The 23,989-nt window shown below is 38.3% G+C and overlaps 1 protein-coding gene across 1 annotated transcript in view; it reads left to right on the top strand.

Annotated features, from left to right (window-relative positions):
* The window catches only part of LOC116660861, a 75,440-nt gene that overhangs the window by 1,023 nt on the left and 50,428 nt on the right, over positions 1 to 23,989 (top strand). Inside the window, exons 3-4 of the mRNA XM_032471205.1 lie at positions 8,613 to 8,785; positions 10,098 to 10,169. Of these exons, the coding sequence (XP_032327096.1) occupies positions 8,613 to 8,785; positions 10,098 to 10,169 (245 nt within the window). The remainder of the gene's footprint in view (positions 1 to 8,612; positions 8,786 to 10,097; positions 10,170 to 23,989) is intronic.

Here is a 23,989-nt window from a genome sequence, read left to right as displayed (position 1 = left end):
CCTTGTTCCCGCTCCGCTTCCGGTGCGTCAGCTCTGCGAGGCCACCGGGAAGCCCCACTTGGGGGACCGGCCCCCTTCAAAGTGGCGCGGGGAGGGTGGGATCCAGGCGTCGCTTTCCCCTGAGGCTGGGCCCGGACAAGTGCGGGCCTTACGGAAGGCGGGAAGTGGGGTCCTGGGACATTCTCGGATGGTTTTCCCCTGGGTAGGGGCTTGCTCTGGGTTCCAGGGGATATATTTTCAGAGGTGACTGGAGGACGGAGCGGTCGGGGAGTGAGGGAGTGGCGGCGGCAGTGGCGATTTGTGGCCCTTGGGTTAGGCTGCGGCTTGTTGGAAAACCTGGTTTTCTTGTCTTGACTTTCATCCCCGACAGTTCGTTTGGCAGTGTTGAAGGTTTTCCAGTCTCTGCCAGATACTGTATCGTGATGCTTTGACTTGGAATTTTTCACATGTCACCTCATTTTTCTCTTTCCAACATGAAGCTGTGTCTATGATTCTCCTCGCGGTGCAGACGGCAGGGATTACTGGGGAAATGGGAATTACTCCGTTTCTTGACTTTTCCAGTGATACAGTTAGGATTCCTGAGAGAAAAGGCAGAACGAACATCTTTGTTTTGTAGGATTTCCTTTGGAATTAGGGAGTATTAGAGGAGGAATTGATTTATCATTTATTTATCTAAATTAGATTTAAATGTTGTGCCATTTTGGCTAAATGATTCTTTTTGGTTAATATTTCATAGTATCTGATGAGTGAAGTTTTTATGCCATTTCTCTCTCAGGCTTCTGCTGTTGCTGTATTCTATATGAGGTCTAACATTCTAATTTTGTGATGGCTGTCTCTAAATATTTCTTGTGATAGTTGTGCTTTTATGCTGTATTAAGCAAACTTCACACTGTATAATTTAGAGATGATCATCCTCTGTTGTTTTTCTCACACTTTTCCTGTCCTTAAAGTTGAGACATTGAGGTATTAGTTCTTCCAGAGTCATCAGACACTGAGTTGCCTGCTAGGTGTTTTAGGTTAGGTTGTAAGACATTTATTTCTTTTGACTGGAAAGAAGGTAGCTAATAGAAATCCAGAGCTTTTATTACCACCTTGAACTAATTTATATGGCTTTAAAAGTAGGTTAATAGTAGTTGCAAAATCGCTTCCAGTTAGACCTGAGAAATCATTTTTCTCCATTCATACATAATTTTTCCTCCCTGCCTTTTAACCAAGTCTCCTCTTTGCCTATTTTTCCAGAAGTAAATATGAACTTGTTTTTTCAGTAACTTAGTAAGATTTATAAAGTGGATCCTTGTTCAGATATTTTATGACAACTTCAAGACATTGCCATACATAAGATACAGCCTTTTGGTCATTATTGTTAAGTATGGTTTGAAGTGCTTGTTGTGTCGTCTAGGGATGTTACTGCCTGCCTTATGTTGTGATGCAGAGCTGTTTAGTGTGCATGAAAAATCCATTAATCTCTGTCCTAGGAAGATTTTAGTATGAATACACGATTACTTAAGTATTTGCATGTTTCCTTTGAATGTCTTCAGTATTTATGTTCTAATTCACATTGCATAGTTTTATGGCTTTTCATTTCTTTAAGTCTTTACTAACTTCCCCCGCTTCCACTGTAATTCCTGAAACCATCTTAGTGGTTTTTTTTTTTTAAGATTTGATTTTTTCAGAACGGTCTTAGATTTACAGAAAAATTAAGATCATGCAGAGGGTTCCCATGTATCTTCACCGTGTTCCCTTGTTATTACCATCTTACGTTAGTATGGTACTTTAAACTGATATTGATACATTACTAACTATAATATGGCCTATAGTTTATTCAGATTTCTTTAGTTTTTATCTTTTCTTATTTCACCATTCAGTTAGGTATACCACATTACGTTTAGTTGTTGTATCTACTTAGATGCCTCTTAGATTTTTTTTTTTTTGGTAATGCATTTATATGCTTTTGAACTCTGGAGCTGTGAGGTTAATTATCTTTTGAGGCCACTCTATTGCTAAGTGATGCCATCCAGTAGCTTTGACAATGAAAGATCGATCTGTTTTCACAATGTCTGTAGCTTTCTTGTGCATGAGCAAAGGTCTGTTGTAGGATCCATGTCATCTTGATGTAACTCTTCGTGAATTTTTTTACTTTTAGGTTTTAGAATCTTATAATTTAACTTTCAGAGACTAACCTGTGGCAGAGCCTTTCTGTCTCCTTCATAGCATTTACCATATTTATATCTTTTTTTGTGTGTGTGTGTTTGTCTGTTTCCCATTGCAGAGTGCAAGTCCCTGGAATATTAAAAACTACTATTTATTTGTTCATTGTATCCCCAGTGCCTAGAATAGTGCCAGGCTTTTAGTAGCTACCCAGGAAAGTTGGTAAAGAATGATAGTTGAATCTAATAGTAACCAAAGCTAGTAGTCCTCTTGGTTATGATGAAGTCAACATTTTTTCCTTATGTAATTAAATGTTTAACAATAATACTTAGAGGGAGGATATAACTAAGTTTGTTTGTTTTTTAACAGAGGTACTGGGGATTGGACCCAAGACCTCGTGCATGCTAGGCAGGTGCTCACTCTACCCCTGAGCTATATCCTCCCCCAACAATAACATTTTGTATTATTTGATTGTAACAGGGATACTCCAGATGCTCAGAGGACAGGGAATCCAATAATTTTTTACCCCGTCAAAAAAATAGAATACAACTGACCAGAATCTTACACTTTTTTTTTGAGTTGAACAAAATTAGTTTTGTTTTGTTAAAGCTATTGTTAAATTATTTGCTTTTAGCATAGCACCTAAAGTATGTCAAATGATTGTTGAAGCTGTGTTCATGGAACAGATTTAAAGTTATATAGACCATTATATTTCAGTGATACACATGGCTTAATAGAGGAGTGTTGAAATTCCAAAAGAAAATGAGTCAATCAATCAATCAACCCTTGGGGAACTGAATTCTATCCAAGGCAAAGTATGCTATTACACTCATTCACTAATCACTAGTAAAAAATTACAGAAGATTTCAAAATATTGAATCTGATCATTTTATTATTTTTCTGTTATTTCTGACTTTTTAAAATTGAAGTATAGCAGTTACAATGTGTCAGTTTCTGGTGTACAGCACAATGTTTTAGTTACGCATATACATACATATATTTGTTTTCATATTCTTCTTTGTTAAATGTTATTACAAGGTATTGAATATAGTTTCCTGTGCTATACAGAATTTTTTACATCTATTTTTATATATAGTGGCTAACATTTGCAAATCTCAAACTCCCAAATATATCCCTTCCCACCCCTTTTCCCCCAGTAACCATAGGTCTTTTTTTACTCTTTCTGTTTTGTAGATGAGTTCATTAGTGTACTCTTTTTTTCTTTTTATAGATTCCACATATGAGTGATATTCATAAGGCATTTTTCTTTCTCTTTCTGGGTTACTTTAATAGTCTCCAGGTACATCCATGTTGCAACAAATGGCATTTTATTTTTATGGCTGAGTAGTATTCCATTGTAAAAATGTACCACAATTTCTTCATCTAGTCATCTGTTGATGGATTATTAGGTTGTTTCTATGTCTTGGCTATTGTAAATAGTGCTGCTGTGAACATTGGAGTGCACGTATATTTTTGACTTAGAGTTCTCTCTGGATATATGTCTAGGAGTGGGATTGCTGGAGCATATGCTAAGTCTATTTTTAGTTTTTTGAGGACTCTCCATACTGTTTTCCATAATGGCTGCATCAAAATACATTCCCACCAGCAGCATAGCACGGTTCCCTTTTCTCCTCTCTAGGATTTGTTGCTCATGGACTTTTTGATGAAGGCCATCCTGACTGGTGTGAGGTATAGTTTTGATGTGCATTTCTCCGATAATTAGTGATACTGAGCATTTTTTCATGTGCCTGTTGGCCAGTTACATGTCTTCAGTGGAGAATTGCTTGTTTAGGTTTTCTGCCCATTTTTGGATTGGGTTATAATTCTGTGTCCAACTACATTATCAAGTAAGAAATGGAATGGCTCAGAAATGTTGCCTTCAACGAACTCTTTTCAGGAAGTTACTTTAAGAGAGAACATATTTAACAAACCAATAAAATAAGCCACAAAATAGGAAGATGTAAGATTCAGGAAAAACTTATAATCCCAGAGAGTAGTGAAGAGAGAAGTTCCAAAAGGAAGAACACCAGGAGCAAGGTCTCAAGGGGGAAAAAAGGATCTTAATAGAGTAGATTAATGTGATGGAAAATGGGGGGAGAAAATCAAGACTATAATAATGTAAAAGTGTGCAGTGAAGGGAAGGAAATTTAAAAACTCTAGGGAAAAGAAAAAACTGGATAAAAAAGGAAGTGTAACCACTGTAGAAGCCAGCAGTGAAGCAGAAGCCATATCTTTCACCCTCTGAAGCTCGGTGCAGGATGCTAGGCAGGTGGGCCACTCGCCTAGACTGTCACTGATGTGCTAGCTGACTTGGTGGGCGTAGGGCAGCAACGGGGCCCATAGCTCCTCCAGTCTTCAGAGGATCTCCTCCTGGAGCTCTTTTGAATCCCGGGCCCAGTGCATGTGCAGTCAGCTTCTCCTGCGTGACATCCCATGATGTCAGCATTGGAAGTGGTAACAGAAGCATGGGTTCTGCTTCACCCTCACCTCTCCGTGTTCTGGTGCACAGGCAGCTTTCTCCTCTGGCTGTCTAGAGTGACTTAGGCTTCGCACTGACACAGAGGCCGTGGCTACTCCACCAGCTCCCACAGTTGCGCAGGATCTGTCTCCTCGTGGTTCTGCTTTTCTCATTGAATCACACCCTAAAGTCATGTCAGAAAGGACGTGGGAACAGTATGGGGTTCTTATGCCAAAGGCCATTCAGTTTTCTTGGCAGGAACACATATATACTTTTTGTATCAAAATTCATGAAATTTATTCCAAAGAGTTTCTAAGATGCTCCCTTAAAGACTACTCATTAAACCTATCATTTTTGTTTGTTTTCTTCTTAAAGTATGTATATTCATTGTGGAAAACTTGGCAGAGCCAGGTAATTATCCAGATACCAATAACATTTTGGTGAGCACCCTTCAAGCCTTTCTTCAATGTATGTTGTCTATAATGTATATATACACATAAGCACACTTTATTTTTTTACAAAAATGGAATCACATTTAAATTGTTTTGTAAAAGACTCCTCCAAAGAGCAAGCACATCAAGAATATTTATGTCTAGATAATTAAATAGCCCTAATTCAAGAACATACTTTTTAATTACTTCACAGTGTTCTTTTACTTAGGTGTACCATAACTTATTTAACCCCATTTCTTATTGTTGCTCTCAGACAAATTTCAGTTTTTCTTAATTAATTAAAAAAAAACCCCAACTCTGAGAAGAACATTTTTTAATTAATCCTTTCAACCAGTTTTGTTGAGTAGCTTCTCTGTTCCTGGCAGGTCATAGTGTCGTCTCTGTGCAAATTCTAAATTCTAAACATAGCTAAACTTTTGTGTGGTTAAGTTTTCCATGTGTGTTGTGACAAGGAAAGCATAAACAAAGAGGTTGCATCAATTTAAAATCTACCTAGATTGAATTGTATAAAAGGAATAGGATTTTGTAAACCTTTCTAGAAGTCTCTTTGGAATGCAGCATTATCAGCCATCTTTGGGAGTCCCTCTTATATTTGCCTTCGTCTAGAATATGCCTGGATTTACCAATCCATCTTATGAAGTAAAACTTCAAGTCCAACTTCTGTTCTCATCAGAGTGCCCCCCAAATCGCCTCTAGACCCTCTGCGGCCCACTGTACACGGAAACAAAGCAGAACTTCAGTCCCTCCTCCAGACCTGCTGGATCCGCATCTGCATTTCACTGATTCTCATGCACACAACACAGAGCTTGAGAAGCGCTGATTTAGCCCCTGACACAGCCCACGCTGGACCTTGAACAACAGCGGTGAGGAGGCCAGGCCAGCAGTAACAGCTGTGTCAGGGACAGGGTCTGTACCAAGGTCCTGTGCCCACTCCTGCTCTTTGACTTTACCCGAGCCCTGCCTACACAGGAAGGCGGCCACTAAAATAGGTGCGTGCAGGAGACAGGAGGACACAGGGACCCCTGCAGGCTGCTCAGCAGGGTGAGGAAGGGTGGCACAGGAAAGGAAGGAAGGCAGTTCCTGGACGCCAAAACCACAGCGTGTCTAGGTGCTGCTTCCCCCCCATTTAGTCCGTAGCTCTGCCACTGAGACGACTCTTTGCTGACCTCTTTCCCTTTTGCATTTTGCCCCGTATCAAAATGTCACCTTCTAAACCTTTTCTCCATGAAAATTAGAAATGTTACGTTGTCAGGGACTGAATGTGCCTGGTTTCTGACAGTTTTTGGCAGTTCCCGGCTTTTATGGTGTAGTCCTGGTGGAACCTGAGTCATCTAAAGATGGTGACAGTGCCAAGGAGCTGAAAAGGAGCTGCACACAAGCCAGACTGCAGGAGCTGGGGCCAGCCACTGCCGGGCACCCTGGGCCACTGGCCCTCCTGGGGACAGGAGAGCCACGCTGGTCCTAACAGGGTTGATACAAATTGCTCCAAGCCTTGCAGTGCTGATGAATTCTTCCTGTAGCAGATGTGCTTAGAGACAGCTCAGAGTATGGAGTGTCTTCCCCCATAGTTGTTTCTCAGAGATCCAAGGGGCGACACCTGACTTCCACGTGTGCCAGAATTCTTTTCTCCCTTTTCTTTTTAAAGCTGAGAAACCACATTTTCTTGGATATAGACCTTACTTTTGTTTCAAGGAAAAAAGTGGTTTTTGTGCCTATTCATATACATTAAACAACTACCTGTGTGTGTGAGTGAGCGTGTACGCACACTCACCTTTTCTCTAAAATTCTTACTCATAGTCTGGAGGACAATGACTGATTTTTTTCCACCTCACATAACTGCTATGAATTTCTCCACTCAAGGATGGGCCTGTTTGTACACACTGGGCACCGCTGGTGGAGCGTTAATGTGAACAGCCCCAGAAGCTCCGTGGGCCAGGGCGCCGTGTGTTCTCCTCAGGGAGCAGGGATGCTGGGGCCAGAGCCAGGTTGGGCTGACCACACTCGGCCTGCCCCGGGTTTGAGATGTTTGCCAGGGCAGCAAGGAGCACCATTATGATGGGCTGGGAGGGATGGAGCTACCAAATTCCAGCTCAATTTAGATCCTTCCCTCTGCTGGGTTCTGGGGCGTGCCCAGTGCAGATTGCTAAACTCCAGAGTTGGGGGAAATTTCAGAGGAGGTTGGAGGCCACGTCCCTTAGTGCCTGCAAATTTCCTCGGGAGCCCACAGTCCCTGGGCACAGGCTGCCGAGATGCCGGGCCCCTGGATGGTGACCTCTGCCCCACCTCTTCTGCTTATGGAGCTCAGAGCTGGCCGCCGCCCTCGGGTAGGAGCACATGGGGTTGGGGGCACAGGAGGTGATCCCTAGCCAGACCCTGGCCAGGAGGTTTGATCGTCTGTCTCTTGATCTCGGTGTCCCATGGGACAGTTACTTTCTCCACCCAGGAGGTTGCTGAAAGGTCTCTGCCCATAACTGCTTTCTAAAGACGGTTGTTATACTTTTAGTCCATGTTGCCTCTGCATTTTTCTCAACTTCTTCCTCCCGAATAATGTGCCTTTTTCTTTGGAAGACTTTTTTCCCCCCTAAACGAGATATCCCGACTTTGGCATTGGCAAGGTGCGGCCGAGGGTTCAGGTACAGACTTTGTAGGAAGGTAACTCGCGAGACACCCAAGTAATAGAAAGCCCCTGCATCCCCCCTGGCCCCCCACCTCCGCAAAGGCTTTTGCTCTTGAGCCCTGACCCCTAGCTCTGGCAGAGAAAGTGCTGTTTTAGCAGTTCTTATGCTCCGTGCCTGGTAAAGTCACCAAGGATAGTTGAATTTCAGATGGTATACTTTAATCAGTGGTGTTGGTTAAATGGTGTTTTCTTGAGTAGATGCCAAAGCATGAAGATTTGAATAAGAAACAGGCAAAATGTGTGTGCGCGTTTAAGCCAAGAAAAAAAAAGTCACACTGGGATGAGATCTTCTGTAAAGGAGTTTAGAGGCTTAATATTTGGCAGTAACTTCTGCGTGTCCCAGGGTAAGCTGTCCTGTGCTGTTTGTAGTTTATAAAACGGAAATTATAACACAGGCCATCCTCTAGTGGTGCGTGAATTACTACATTAAAATTGATTATGAGAATGTACAGCATGATAAATACAACTAACACAGCTGTATGTCATATATAAAAGTTAAGAGTAAATCCTTAGAGTTTTGATCATAAGGAAAAACTACTTTTTCTATTTCTTTGATTTTGTATCTAAATGAGATTATGGATATTCGTTAAACTTAGGATAATCATGATATTATGTAAGTCATATCCTTCTCTGTACACTTTAAACTTACATGGTGCTGTATGTCAATTACATCAATAAAGCTGGATAAAAATTGATTATGGGTGTTACTGTCATAATAGCGTGTCAGTGCCGTTGCTAAGTGGAGCAGTGGGGCAACAGTAATTGGAATGGTTGCAGTTGGCACAGTACAGGGAGACTGTCCCACTGTCTATGAAAGCTGAGGATCTTGAAAGAACAGAGATGTGTGGCTAAGAAACTTTGTTTTCCCCTCCTTTAGGCCCAAGTTTCTGGTGACAGCTCCAGGGATCGTCAGGCCTGGAAGAAATGTGACTATTGGGGTGGAGCTTCTGGAACACAGCCCCTCACAGGTCACTGTGAAGGTGGAGCTGGTCAAGATGTCAGCCAGCCTCACCGTCTCTGTGCTGGAAGCAGAAGGAGTCTTTGAAAAAGGTAAGATAAACAGCAGTCTGGCCCTTCTGCAGTAGTAACTGGAGTATGTTGATAAAGCTGTGTGCTAGGAGAGTTAATGGAGAAGCCCTGCATTTTCAGTAGCTTACATGATACACTTTTTTTTTTCATATGAGAAGGGCTTTATTTATCTACCTCAGAATTCTTAAAAGAGAAAGTTGGTAAACAGTAACATCTTGATTAATTGCGCTCTTCATTTTTTCTAGTTTATTTTTCTTTTCCTGCATTTTTAAGAGATGGCACCTTAGAACCAAAAAACTTACTTCCTTAACTAAAAAAAAATTCTTCACACGGTAAACATCAACCACTTAAGTTACTTTGAAAGAACTTTGGACAAGCAAACAGAACCCACTTACTTCCCACTTCATAATACACTTCTAATCCTCACGCATGTGAGTCCAAAATGGTGTTCCTGAGATGCTCTTCCAGGTGGAGATGCTGAGACCCAGGTTTCTTCCATTTTGTGGCTCCATCATCATTAATACATGGTTTCCAAGTCTGCAGTGGAAGAGCATGGGATTTCTCCCCTGGGAGTTTTTAATAGGGCAGGCCTGGATGTGGTCATATCACTCCTTTTCTGATGGCCACATTTAGCTGCACAGGAGGCTGGGAACATGGACCAGTGTGTGCCCAGAAGAGGAGATGGGTGTCATTATCAGTCTGACACAAAACCATATTTATGTGTGGTTTATACAAACCATGTATAACCATATTTCTTTATTGAGTGCAGAGGATTTTACTAAGTAGTCCTGTGGGAAGGAAAAGATGAGCTGTAGTTAAAAATCTAGTTTTATGGAATTTATTTTTAGTTTTTTAAGTAGCAGGAAAAAGGACAGATAACGTAAAAGTGGGAACCATTTGTAAAAGAACCCACATCTCCTGTTTTAAGTTTTTTTCTAACCAGGCCCAGGATTAAATTGGGTCAAGGAATGCCTTCTTTTTCAATACTAAGGGAAAACTAATTTGAGGAGGGGACGATAAACAGTTAAATATGTAAACATTTTCTTGTAATTAGTCATTATAGTAGCTATAATTTTTATCTTAAAATGACAAGTTTCACTTTTCCTCTAGCTTGTGACATCTTTTCTTTTCATCAGGATTGATGTTCTCAAGATACGTGTGTTACGTATCTTATCATTATCATAAGATTCATTATCATACTGTGTATAATGTAAAATGCCATAATTTAAAGCGTATATTCTGATCTAAAATTTAAAATATGATACCCTTGTAGTTACTGTTTATCAACAGGAAAACGGTTGGAGCCAGGTTTTTAAATGTCTGTTTGCTGCAGGTTCTGATTTTTCTGAGAGTTCTTTTCCACGAGATGAGCGTGAACAGTTGGCTCATGACCAACAGGATCATGGTAGGCATCAGGAATGGGTTTAGGTGTATGGTTTTCGTGAAAGTTTAAAGCATAGCAATGTGGTTATTCCTCTAACTGCTTTACTTAGGTCAAGAAAGGAAAGCCTGTACTTGTATCATTTCTGTTGAAATGCTCATGGAGTCATAATTTCAGACATTTGAGCAATTAATGCTTCCTGTAGATTTAGGATGCAAACTGTTACATATCAGTATGCTCAAAAGAAGTTGCCCTCCAGAGATTACTCCCCAGTGATCAGCACAGCCGAAAGCGCACAGGTGCGTCGCTCTTGAGTAGTCTCCCAACCCTGTTATATTTTATAGACCTAATTGTTGCTAAGATATTATAGAAGGACTTAAATGTTGATCAAAAGAGAAGTGTAGAATGGTTTTGGTAGTGAAAAGAAAAAAAATCTGTGAAGGCAGAAATCATTGGATCCAGCAAAAATGAGATGGGTTAGAGGATGATCTTTTCTTCTTGGGACACACATGGGTGACACTGGCATATAGTCCATGCTCCCTTGCTTATACCTGGAGTTATGAAACATTTTCAGTTCCTTTGCTATAATTCTGTCTTTTTCTCTGTTTATGCCCCAAATCAAGTGAGTGATGCTTTAACTGCTGTTTGTTTGTTTAAAAAGTGAGTCACAAACTTCAGGTCCTTTTCTTTGGCTACTCTTGACAACTAATACTATGGTGGACAACTACTGAGTTAAAAGGCAGATAGAGGGCCGAAAACAAGGAAGGTCGGTCAGTGAGATGGGAAAGAGTGGATGGCAAAGTCCAGGAAAAGGAGATCTCCAGCATCAGACTCTGAATGTCAGGTATCAGAAAAACAAACATCCATCAACCAATCAACCCTTCTCCGCATGCAGAGTGGATTTAGGGTAAAGTTTAAATTCATCTGCCTTTAAGCTTGAACTCCAATATTTTTATATATGTTATTGAACACTGGGACTTACCTGATTCTCTTTTGCCTCTGCACCCTCTCGCTGCTTCGTGCCTTTTGCTAGGAATGCCTGCCTTTCTCAGAGCCTGTATATCTTGATGGTATTCCTGTGTGTGACTAGACCTAAAACTTCCGATTTTGGTTTTTACTCTGATGTTGTCTTGAGACCTCTCCAGATATAAATTTTGCCACTAAAAAGCCATGTGACCTTGGGTAAATCCCTTGGTTTCTTTGTTACCTCCCCCAAAAGTACAAAATATAGAATCAGGGAGTTTTATTAATTTTCTTTCTTGGAAGTTTTGACTTCTAAGACAATATGTATGTCCATAGTGGGTTGCCTTCTCCCCACACCTCACCCCAAATTATCAACCATTTAATTTATCATTTAGGCTTCCCTTCTAATTTTGCCTTTTAACTAACTAGTTTATCTTTTCATGTTTCATTGGTGATACGCTGTTTCATTCAGGAAGATAATTCAGCTTTTCAATAAATGTGTTTAAGACTTCCAGTTAAAGAAGTGGCATTTTGCTGGCATTTGACTCTGCTCTCTGCCACAGTATATGAAAATGAGAGTGAGTGTGAGTTTACAGTGTTTATGTTCAGACCCCCAGCTGCCTTCCTGCACCTCACTTTCAGGATGCTGGCCAGAGTTGAGGTGTCTCCTCTGAGGACTCTGACCAGCTCAAGGGAAAGGACCTAAAGATTCTGACACTGTTTGCCGGAGGGGATGTCCAAAGAGAGTGTCCCAGTCTGATCACCTGACAGTGGACTCTAGTCAGAAAGCCCTACTTGTGAGTCTAGAATCCTCTTCAGCTTATTTGTGTCCTATTTTTTTCTCTCATAATTAAAAAAAATTGTTACAGCCTTATTAAAGCATAATTGACATATAATACACTGCACGTATTTAAAGTGAAAAACTTGAGTTTTGATGTATGTATGCTGCAGTGAAACTCACCATAATCACGTTCATGAACACAGCCATCTCCCTAAAAATTTCCTTGTGCCTTTCTGTAATCCTCTTCCCTCCCTTCTCTCCCATCTCCTTCCCTCAAGCAACCACTAATCTGCTTCCTGTCATTATAAAGTAATTTGAACTTCCTAGAGTTTTAGGTACATAGAATCATAAGTTATGAGTTCTCTTTTTGTCCAGCTTTCATTCAGCATAATTATTTGAAGTTTATGCTGCATAAATTTAATAGATCAATTCTTGTTATTGCTTATCAGTGTATCATTGCATGAATATACCACAGTCTGTTTATCCATTTGCTCATTGATGGACATCTTGGTGTCCAATAGCATATAGTGTCTGCTCAGATATTTTGTTCAATTTTCATTAGGCTGTTGATTATTAAATTGTAGTTTCTTTATATACTCTACATAAAAAGTACTTTGGGAAGCGTTTGTGTTGGGGGTGAGGGGAAAGAATGAGATATATATATATATATATATATATATATATATATATATCTCAAATCTTTCAACAAAAACTTAAAGCAAGTAGGAGCACTGCAAGTAATATTGTAAAAATAGGTACTAAAATGAGAGGCCCCTGTTTCTCATTGCCTCTGAATGGAAAGTGTGGTAAGGGGACTAAAAAGACTGCTATTTTTTTTAAAGCCTTATGGATTTGTATCTGCAAACTGTTTACTTTTGTAAGTTTGACTAAACTAAAAATGAATGCATATATGGAGTAAGTTTGTGTGTATGCATAAGCCAGATACATCCCCTGTCATTCAGTTCTTGTGTCTGTGTGCAGTCTTGTCTGTGTACAACTTAGATGCAGTATTCAGTAGTACTTTGGATAAAAGAATCCATTTTTACAAAAGCAAAAGTGAGCAATGTGGACTTGATTAAAACCTTGTTTACGGAAGACAGTCCTCTTAAGTCCACTCATGGTCCTCAATTTCTCCCACACGTCTTCCTCCACTCTGCAAGTTCAAATTTTTCACTTCTTTATTACATAGAACAGTTGGTTGCCATCTTTGGTTTCTTGAGTTTCCCCTGGGATGTCCTTTGCTATCACACCACCACCACCACTACTCCACACACACACCCCAAGCAGCTCATAAGAATATATGAAGATTTTTTTTCTCCAAAGAATTGCATACAGCCCTGTCCCTCATAGGAGTCTGGTATGTGATTTCTCCATTTCTTCATCTAGATCAGTATATACTCTTAGTGTTAGATCAATCCCATCAAATGTTGACTTGTGAAAGACTCTTTAATACAATATGTTAAGGAGTATCCTTTTGTAGGTGTGTCTTGAGAATTTACTATATTTTAAAATTTCACCCCCTTCAGTAATTTCCTGTCTTCCCTTTGAAGAACTTAATATTTGACAGAACTTCTTCCTCGTGCTCTTCCTTTGAAAGAAGAATCTCAGAGGGAGATAGCAGTCATCTCTTAAGAGATGTTGGAATTCAGAAGAGAAGAACAAAAAACGTGGTTCTTTTGTCAAGGTGCCATGAAAAATAGACCAGCTCTAAAACACACTAGTTATTTTGACTAGATAAAGAGATTTAGAAATACTGAGTAAAATGAACCTTGTGTAATTACTTTCTATCTGCCAGGTACTGTTAGCAGGCAGTTTACAAATATTATCCTATTTATATTAGTGGGTTCTGTGGAATTTAGGGGAGGGAGATTCTCTACCGGAAAAGATGGAAAGAGTTATTAATGGTTTTAAAGAGGAATCCTAGAATACAGTGACTTACCTAACTTTTCTACCAATTTAAAATGTAGCAACACTGCTTGTATAAATTTTTGGAAAATACAGAACAGTGTAAAAATGAAACAGAATCACTACCTCTGAGAAATAGCTTTAACATTTTGATTTATTTTTGATCTTTAAAAAAATTTGTATACCTGTTAACATGCTTGAGATAATGTAGGTATAACTATGATTTTAAAAAGCTTTATATCATTTTCTCAAGTCATAAAATTTTTTTTCATTAGCATCATTTTAGTGGGTGTGATATTTCATCCCACGGCTCTTCCCTTGTTACTGGATGTTTGGGTTTTGAGGTTTTCTCTTGTTAAATAATCCTCCAGTGAACGTCTTTTTTTGTAGATGTTTATCTTCATTTGTGATTGTTTTCTTTGTAATTACTGAGTTTAAAGGACTTTGGTAGTTTGTCGTCTTTTGATTAAATTTTTCTGCCAGCCTCTTTGTGAGGCTGGTTAGGTATTTGGGATTCTTTGTCTTTTTCTGCTGTCTGTACATTTCATGCCACTCAGCTTCTAGCTCTCTGATTTACTTTCTCAAATTCTCATAGCCTTTTTAAAAATTCACAATTTGTTGTTGTTTACATGTTTGACACTTCCAAGAGATGTTCAGTTTGAGAGCAGGGACTGTTAATTACTCGCCTCTGGCACAGTACTTTTCACCTGTGATATTCCTAATGACTCTTGAATGAGCATCTTGTGTCCAGTCTTAAGCCTGAATCCACTGACATTGGACTCCGGTAAAATGCTTGTTTTGTGTCTCTTTAGAAACTGTAATATGCTTGTGGTGACTGTTTATCACAGGGCCCTGTTTCTTTTCTTTGTCCTTTTTTTTTGAGGGTCAAGGGAGGATTTTTTTTCCTTCTGGTTCTACGGCCCTGTTTCTTTTAACTTAAGCTGAATAATATGTTAGCTGAACCACACAACTGAAGATGAGAAATACTTTGTTACAACCATGCTATATAACTAACTCTTTTTGAGATAGTTCCACTATGCCTGCTTTTAATGGGTAAGATAGACTTTACTAAGTGGAGTAGGATACTAAGAAGCAGCCCAAGGAAGTGGATGTTACTTTTATTTCAAAATGCTGATGATATAGATGAATAGATAAATAGAAAAAGTCTTTCTAAAATACTTGTTACAGATTAATAAATCTTTTCTTTTTCCAGAGGAGAAAACTCTCCAAAAGTTTGACGTTAAGCATTTAAGTGCAAATATATGTTGAGTTAATCCAGAAAAGAGGTTCTGTGTTTGTAGATGAAGTAGAATTTTAAAGTTTTAGGAAGGTGTCCTAGCAGGCTTTTCCTGTGACATTATATGTGAACTTTTTTTTTTTAATCCTCAGACTTTGGAAAATTTAAGATTTTGCATATAAAAGTTCCTTCAAAAGTTATTTATGTGATCGCTGTGCTAGGCAGTAACAACTGTGGCCTGCCAAGAAGAGAGGCTGTTATGCAGGACTTTCAGTCCAGCTCACTTGGTGTGTCCAGTGTTCCTCCTTGGTTTCCTTCTTTGTGCGGTGATTCATCGGGTGCTGTATGCTTCCAAGGAGCCAGTGTTAAGTGTATGCACATACGCACATGTCCCCTTCCTGGTCTTTGATCTCTTGCTGTAATGAGTGGGGATATATCGTTTCCAGCTATTCTTAGACAAGGAAGAAGGGCATTTTGCAGTCAGCTGTCAAACCTTCAAATCTCCATAGTTTTGCTACCATCCTGTCCTGTTCTTAGAACTCTTGATAGTGATCTCTCTTTCTGTCACTGTTACTTTTGAAGTTTGTTTTTTTTTTTTCAAGTTGTACTGAGCTCAGCTTGTATTCCACAGACAGCCGAGGTGGAGAGCCAGACTGTCAGTTCTGAGTTGCATCATAATCTTGGACTTGTCCCTACCATGTCCTTTTTTGATGCGTGTCTGAAGATTCCAGCTGAATGTTTCCCCTAGCTGAGGCTGTGTGGGTGAAGGTCTCTGTGCTAAAATGAGGGAAAACTCCTCCTTTTGAGGAGTTTCTTTGACTGTGCCCCTCCAGTATATTCTATACTAGGTGGCCCTATAAAGCAGATGCAACTGGGAGTTGAAAGGAAAAAATTTGGAATGGTTTTGGGGGTCTAGAGAGATTCTAGTTTAAAGCTGCAGTTGTACACAAAGAGATTAGAGTCATCAAAAGTCAATAGATTGTAGTGGTGTTGAGGACCTTAAGATGGCAGCTGTAGAAGTGGGATGTGATGGGGGAGGGAGAATAGGATGGATTATGGGATTGAATGTAATTTTTTTGCATCCGGTTAGTCGATAGACATCAGCATATATGTATTTGAATATTCAGAGCAGGTGTTTTTTTTTTTTTCCTCTTTGTCAAGTACTGCCTCTTAATTGCTTAGAAAGTTAAAGATGTAAAAGCATAAAATGTGCCAAAATAACTATCATGACATTCCTCTAATGTTGAAGTCTGTGAATAATAGTCTTCTTGTCAAGGAATGCAACTTAGTGAACAGTGGCCGTCTGAAATGCCTCTGAAAGGAAAGGAATGAAAGAGGAAGGAGACCAGAAGAGTGGGGAGAGGTGTGGGATAATTTCTTTCCTAGCCTGAAGGGTATTATTTGTCTAGCTTCCTGAACCATGTAAAACATGTAGAGAACCAGGAAATTGGCAGACGGGCCCTCTTAGAAGCCAGGAGTCCAAGCATCAAATCTCTCAGTGCCTCACTCCACTTTCGGTGTTTACTTGGTTTGTTTACTAGTATTTTAAATACACTTTTATAGCATTTTGATCACTGGTTTCCCAGCTCACTGCAGATGAGAACAAATGTGGAGAAACTGGAAAGGTTGTTCAGAAGCAAGCACAAAAAGTACCAAAAAGAAAAATTGAAAATTGGTATCTTGATAGTGAAAAAGGTTTTTAAAATTAAAAAATAGGAATTCACAAAATTTAATAGTCAAGGAAAATTTGGTTCAAAAACAGTAACTCTGTGCTGCTATCCTCATCTGGACTAGCTGTCTTTTAGGACTCATGATGGAACTCCTTCATGAAGGCCTCCCAAGCTCTCCAGAAAATGAAATGCTTCTCTCTAGGCACTTACTGAATTCTCATGTGTCCATTAGGCTCTGAGCCCCCTGTATGACCCCATCTCTGCCGTCACAATGATGACCTGCAGGCACATCAGGAGTTCTTACTGTGTCACAGATATGCTGGCCTGCTTGTTAATCTGGGACATACTTTGTACATCATACTTTGCCCTAGTTCCCCATATTACAAAATACTACTTTTTCTTCAAGACACACACTCTTAAATTCCCCACCTTCCCCACGCAGGTGTTGCCATTGCTTTGTATTAAGTCAATGTTTCCTTGATTCTGAAACATCCTTTAGGAAATAAATTACTGAGTTAATAATAGTTGTGGGGAGTAGAAGGGAAAATTACATATGCATACAGAAATACTTTTACTAACAGAAGCATATTATAGTGATATTCTGCTTTCTTTAATATAGAAAACTGAGTCAAAGTGTTTTCTGAGTCTTAAGTCATCTGAAACATTTTGGCCATTGATTAAGAATCACAACATGGTAATATGTTGCTTTTTATAACCTATGTTCTGTGATCTTGACCTCCTTAACCACCTTGACCTCCTCACCTTGACAGTTGACATGTAATTTTGAAACTTAGTAAGTAGATAGGTTTTGTTTGCATTTCCTGTTGGTTTAAAACTCAAGTTTTTTTAATTCTCTTTGTATGTTTTCATTTTTTTGTCCTTAATGTAATAGTAACTCTGAGTTTTAATACAGAAAAAGGAAACACTGCCTTTCCTTCATTTGATAATTCTGTGATTTTTCTGAGAGGTAGCAAATTCTGTTCCCTTTAATTGCTTTGCTTGGTATGTGACAGACAATCTGTATAACTCGTTTTTGGTTTCACTGTTACTTCTTTAATTATAAACTTCTGAAAGCTGTTTTACGTGAAAGTTGGGGATTCAGATTCCCGTCAACTCAACAAGGGTGGAATTTCCTAATTTTATGGGCTAAAAATGCTGGGAAGTGGGAAGAATGATTTCCGAAATACATTTAATCCAGGGAAGTATGGTACTTCTAAAATACTATTTGTTATCGTATATTTATCTGTCATTTTACTGTTAAACAGAGTTCAAGAGTGGAGTCTATGTTGGGGTGGTTTATATCCCCTGGACCTAGCATAGTACCTGGCAAACTGTAGGTCTTAAAAAAAAATTCAAAAATTAAAAAAAAAAAAAGAGTAGTAATCCTTGGTGATTACTTGCTGGTTTAATTATGTTTGACTTTTTCAAATTGTCCAAGATAATTTTGCAGTATGTTTTTGGAAGATTTTTGTGTAAAATATTTAAAATAAAGTATTCTCTTTATAAGGATAAAATTCATCTCATGGCAAAGCGAATAAATAGCTCACAAGCCAATTCTGCCTTTAAATAAGTACTTTTGACATGAAGACTGAGTATTATACTAGTGAACAGTCACCGGCTTCAGAACACTGCTTTTGTAAAGAAAATGGATTTGGCTTACTAGCCTTAATATTTGAGGTCATTAGGATAAAGATCCTCTTTGGTAGTCAGAAGAGGATTGATTGTGTCAGAACATGTTGCATGTAACAGTTGGTATCATGCATTCTGTCTTGCAGCCCTCCAGAAAAGATAATGGCCTCTATCTGGAGGTAGAGAAATGAGTCAGTTCAACCTGCCCAGATGCTCAGTGGCAGAGAAGGCCTGGGGGCCCAGCCCTCTAACTCCCTTGTCTGCTGCTCTTCCTGCTGTACAGTGTTGAGCCTCTGACATGCTACCAGACGTTTAAAGTAATGTCAAGGGCCAGTTTTTTGTTTTGTTTTGTTTTGTTTTTCTGTAGGATTAAAATGCTCTTGGATGATTTTTTAAATGCTTACCTGTTTACCTAAGGCTTGATGAAAAAAAAATGTACAGGAGGCTAGAGATTTGGCTTAATCTGATTGACTCTAAATATTGATTATAGAAGTCCAAATTTAAATCTGCTTCTGCTTAGATTCTGGGAAGATTGTGCCACACATTTATAGTGACACTGAAGACTTGATATTATCTTGATCTTAAAAGGAGAATTTATACAACCAGAGATATTAGGAGGAAATAGTAATTGTTGATGAAGTGTGATATGTCTGATGATATCTGGGGGGAAAAAGTTAAGGTCTGTAGTAGAAACACAGCATTGGAGATTCAAGAAAGCATTCCTGTCAACATTAATAAGTGATAAATAATAAATGGTAAAACACATGTTTATTAATTTTAAAAAAGCATAATTCTGTTGAATCCTTTCCTCAAGATTGAACAATTCATTTGAGCTTAGGATGTTGACATTCTGAATTGAGTGAGGAGATTTTGTGTTAAGAAATACTGCCTTTCATAAACACTTGCCTCTGATATACAACAGGTTCTATGATAGTTTTTTTTTACACCAGTGTCCCTGTAACAGTGTGTGAGCCATCCACTTATTAATGAAACTTGTGTGCAAAATTATTTTTGATGTATCTTCCAAAAATTGAAGATTTGCTATCATTGAGGATACTTTCTTTCAAAAGTGCCTCACACTCTAAAGGAAATTTCAAAATAGGAGTGCTTGAAATGTTTTCAGCAATGACAGCCTTATTAGGATGAGCTGAGGTAATTTATACTTACTATAAAAATGGGCATCTTAGGCTATGTATTTCTGATACATATTTTGACATATCAGTTATTATTTTATAGTCATACTGCATAGTCATAGTCAGCAGCACCCAGGACAGAGTCTAGATTTGTTAGATGCTTAGTAAATGTTTACTAGAAATAATCCAACTATCCAGAAAGTTCCTAACTGGAATTTCTATACATTTTATGTTTAAACTATGAGTTAAGCAGTTGATAAGAATTTAATTCAAAAAGTGAGTTCCGGGTTTATGATGGGATCAGTGCAAATTCAGTGCAGACCATTATAGCTTTTGTATTTATACTATTCTAGAATGACATTCAGAATTTAGAAAACACTTGCTAAACTTTGTATGTGAACACTGTGTGTACTATGTGTGTGGTGTAAGGTAGGAGATGAAGGTGAGGATACAAAAGAAGTGTCTCCCTGATTGGTTATGATGTATTGGGTAAAAAAGATGAATATAAGTACTTATATAGCAAATTAAAGAATAGGTGTGGATTAAGAAGCTATATTGATGGTTTATATAAAATGTGTGTGTATATATACACAGTGGAATATTATTCAGCCATAAAAAAGAAGGAAATCTTGCCATTTGTTACAGCATGGTTGAACCTTGAGGGCAGTATGCTAAATGAAATGTTAGACGTAGGAAGATGGATACTGTATTATCTTACTTATATGTGGAATTTGAAAAACAAATGAACAGATACAGATTGGTGATTGTGGAGGTTTGGAGGGGGTGGTGGTGCAAATGAGTTGGGGTGGTCAAAAGGTACACACTTCTAGTAATAAAATAAGTAAGCCCTGGAAATGTAATACACAGCGTGGTGACTATAGTTAATAATACTGTATTGTATAGTTGAAAGTTGCTAAGAGAGTAAATCTTTAAAAAAGTTCTTACCACAGGAAAAAAATTGTAACTGTGTATAGTGATGAATGTTAAGCAGACTTGTGATCATTTTGCAATATAAACAAATATTGAATAATTGTATCTAGACCTGAAACTAATATAATGTTATATGTCAGTTATATCTCAATTGAAAAAACATACTGAATATGGGCCATGTGAAATAAGGCAGCCTCTGAGCTGTAGATTGGGAATTTGGTGTTTTTAAGTTTCGTCTTAGAAGCATGAAGGTTATTTATTCTATTAGTCTGCAGCCAGGAAGGCATGTCATATAGCTGGCAGAAGCTATTTGACAATTCGTTTCCAATGTTTTTTAAGTGTGGTAAGTTGGGAAACCAGAGTGAGGTGAAGCTTAGCTATTGAAAGGCCTAATTTCCTTCTGAATCAAAGAAAATTGATTACATTTAGTGTTTAAACTACTTTTTAAAATTTGTTTGGAAACCGCTAATAATTAAATCGGTATTAGAGTTGCCAGGTTTAGCAAGTAAAAATACAGGACACCCAGTTAAATTTAATTTCAGATGAGTTAATTTTTTAGTATAAATATTCTACACATTGGACGGACATACTGATACTAAAAAAGTATTTGTTGATTGTCTGAATTTAGATTTAACTGGATGTTCTATATTTCACTTGACAACCCTGTTAGGGTCTGACAAGACAGGCAGTAGCAGTGTGAATCTTTCCTCTAAGTTGGAAAACAGGAAGTTGAAATACGGACCATAGGTTTTTAAAAGGATGCCAGTATTGAAAAGAAAGTTTGAAGAGCATCTGTTTATTGCCAGTCAGTGTAGACAGGAGGTTTTTAGACTCTGGATGAAACAACTGAAGTCAATACAGTGAGCCAAGGCTCTGAACCATTAAAGTGAACTTGATACTGACTCTACATTGTAGCTCAACTTCAGGCTTCTTATGTTTTTTTGTTTTTCTTGGTTTTTTTTTTCTGGTAGACTATAAGCAAAAGGTAAGAGTAGCCCTAAATCCATGGAAGGGAGCACTGATGTTTTTGCACTTGGACTGGGAGAGCTAATAAGGGGCAGCATTTTGAGGGCAAAGAATTTTAAAGCTCAAAAAGATCTTAGAGAGCTTGGTCCAGTCCTCTTTTTTTAGATGAGAAAACAGAGCTGGGGACCCCACAGCTTGCCCAAGATTGTACAGTGAGGATGAAAACCCAGATATGACTCCCATTTTAGTGCCCATTCCACTGTTCAGTGGGTGGCTTTCCTAAACTCTGACAGAAATAGTACCCATTCAGAAAACTATTTGAGTGCCAGCTTTATGTGTGTTCATTGTAATTCAAGGTACTCTGCTAGGTGCTGGGATGATATTGGTTAAAGCACGTAGTCTCTGTCCTGTTTAAATGGAAATTTATTGTCTTTCTATTTATTTATTGTAGGCACTTGATGCTAAATGAACACTAGGGTAAAATGGTTTCATTAACGTGTGTAAACCAGTGGTAGAGCTCTGACGCCTGATCCCTGTAGCTCATCCCTCTGTTCTGCAGTTTGTAACAATTGTGCCAAAACTCTTACGAGTCTCCAAATATTTTATAATTTAAAACCTCTGCTCAACTGATCAGTGTTAACTGTTCTTTTATAGTTCAGTCAGTTACCCTTAATAATCAAGAGTAATATCGATGAGACCTCAGTGGTTATATGAAAGAAAGTGCTCTAAATCTGTGCCCTGGTACACTGAACAGACAAAAATCTTGGCTGAAAGCCTCATCATCTTCTTTGGTTAGATGCTCACTAAGGACTTTGTTCTAGAATGATGTCTGATTTGTAAGGTGGGTGCCTTTGAGTGCTTATATAGGACTTCTCAGGTGGTCAGCAATACAGTCCTGGTTTTTCTCTCCTCACTTGGAGCAGAATGTTCTTAAATGTTTTTGGGCTCTTTTTTTTTTTTAAACATCTGACTTAGTATTCTTCTGCATATGACTAAATTGATGGAAAGGATGATCTTTCATGTAAACACTGAAAAAATAAATAGTATTCTAACTTGTAAAATCTAGCAACTAAAATCACTGGGTGAGTAATTTTATTTCAATCCCTTGTTGAACTTGTCCCCCCCAAATTCATATTCTTTCTGTCTTAGCAAGTATAATATATAGGATAAAATAATATTTTATTCAGTTGCCCCAGTTTTGTAATTTTTACCATCAGTTTTTCAGCAGATGATGTATAGTAAGAGGAATAATGATCCAAATGTATACTCTTCTGTGAAATTTGGTATGTGTTTTTAAAATGGATCTCATTTATAAACTTGCCTCTTTAAATTAGAGCAAAAATGTTCTAATCAATAACCATTTGGGTTAAATTCTAGTTAATTAAGAGTTCTGTACATTCTTAAAAGGTGTTCTGTATGGTCGTATCTTTATGGGAAAATAATGCTGTCAGTATTATTTAAATGAGAAAGAGACTAGGTGGTTAGATTGGCCACTTTTTTTTTAATGAAAGTGCAGTCAGTTACATTGTGTCTATATCTGGTGTATAGCACAATATCCCAGGCATGCATATATATACATATATTCACTTTCATATTTTTTCCATTAAAGGTTATTATAAGATATTGAACATAGTTCCCTGTGCTATACAAAATAAACTTATTTTTTTAATCTATTTTTATATATAGTGGCTAACGTGTGTAAATCTCAAAATTGGCCACTTTCTTGACGTTACTCACTAGTGAGTTGAAAGAAATGAATCATTTGTATTTCTAGAAAATGTAAGTAGCCGCATAAGGGTATTATGTTTAATTATGGATATGTGGTAGAGACAGGATCATATTTTTATTTGGCTTAATACCCAGCTGTTTTCTCTTAGTATGTATGTGGCCACTGTGGTGGCACTTACTGTCAGTTTAGCTAAGTAACTTTGCTACATGTGTCTGTGCGCGCGCGCGCACACACACACACACACACACACACACACACACACACGACACTCCACTTGGAATGTGAAACTCTTCCAATCATGTAGTGTAATGTTGCTATTGAACATAAATAGGCTGTGCACTGATGTAGGCATAGTGATGCCTGGGGAAATGGCCTGTGCCTGGAGGGTGCTCTTGGGCTGGTTAGGTTGTTTATGAATATGTTTGGTTGATTTAATATTCATTTGTTACTTGTTAGTATTTCTTAATGAAGAGTGTACTCAATGTAACATATTTTTGCTGAAGTTTCCTTTTGGATTTTTTAGGAGGTTTTGTGGTATGCTCCGTATCACATTCTATGTAAACTGGATAAAGGAGGAAATACAGTTGTGATTTAAAAACACTTAGCTATGAACTGAAATAAAAGTGAGTGTGCTCAAAAGCCTTTCAGGGAACTATATTCAATATTTGGTAATGACCTTTAATGAAAAAGAATATGAAAATGAATATATGTATGTGCATGACTGGGACATTGTGCTGTACATCAGAAATTGACACATTGTAACCAACTGTACTTCAATACAAAATTAATTAATTAATTAAAACTCTTAAAAAAAAAGCCTATTAGTTATCTGGCATTCTTGTAGTAAGGGAGAGTAGGGGACAAGAACTTGAGAAAGGGGTCCAGTCTTTGCTTAGACAGG

The sequence above is a fragment of the Camelus ferus genome, chromosome 32 (assembly GCF_009834535.1).
Source record: "Camelus ferus isolate YT-003-E chromosome 32, BCGSAC_Cfer_1.0, whole genome shotgun sequence".
Classification (NCBI taxonomy): Eukaryota; Metazoa; Chordata; class Mammalia; order Artiodactyla; family Camelidae; genus Camelus; species Camelus ferus.
This window is presented reverse-complemented; position numbering and strand designations above follow the sequence as displayed.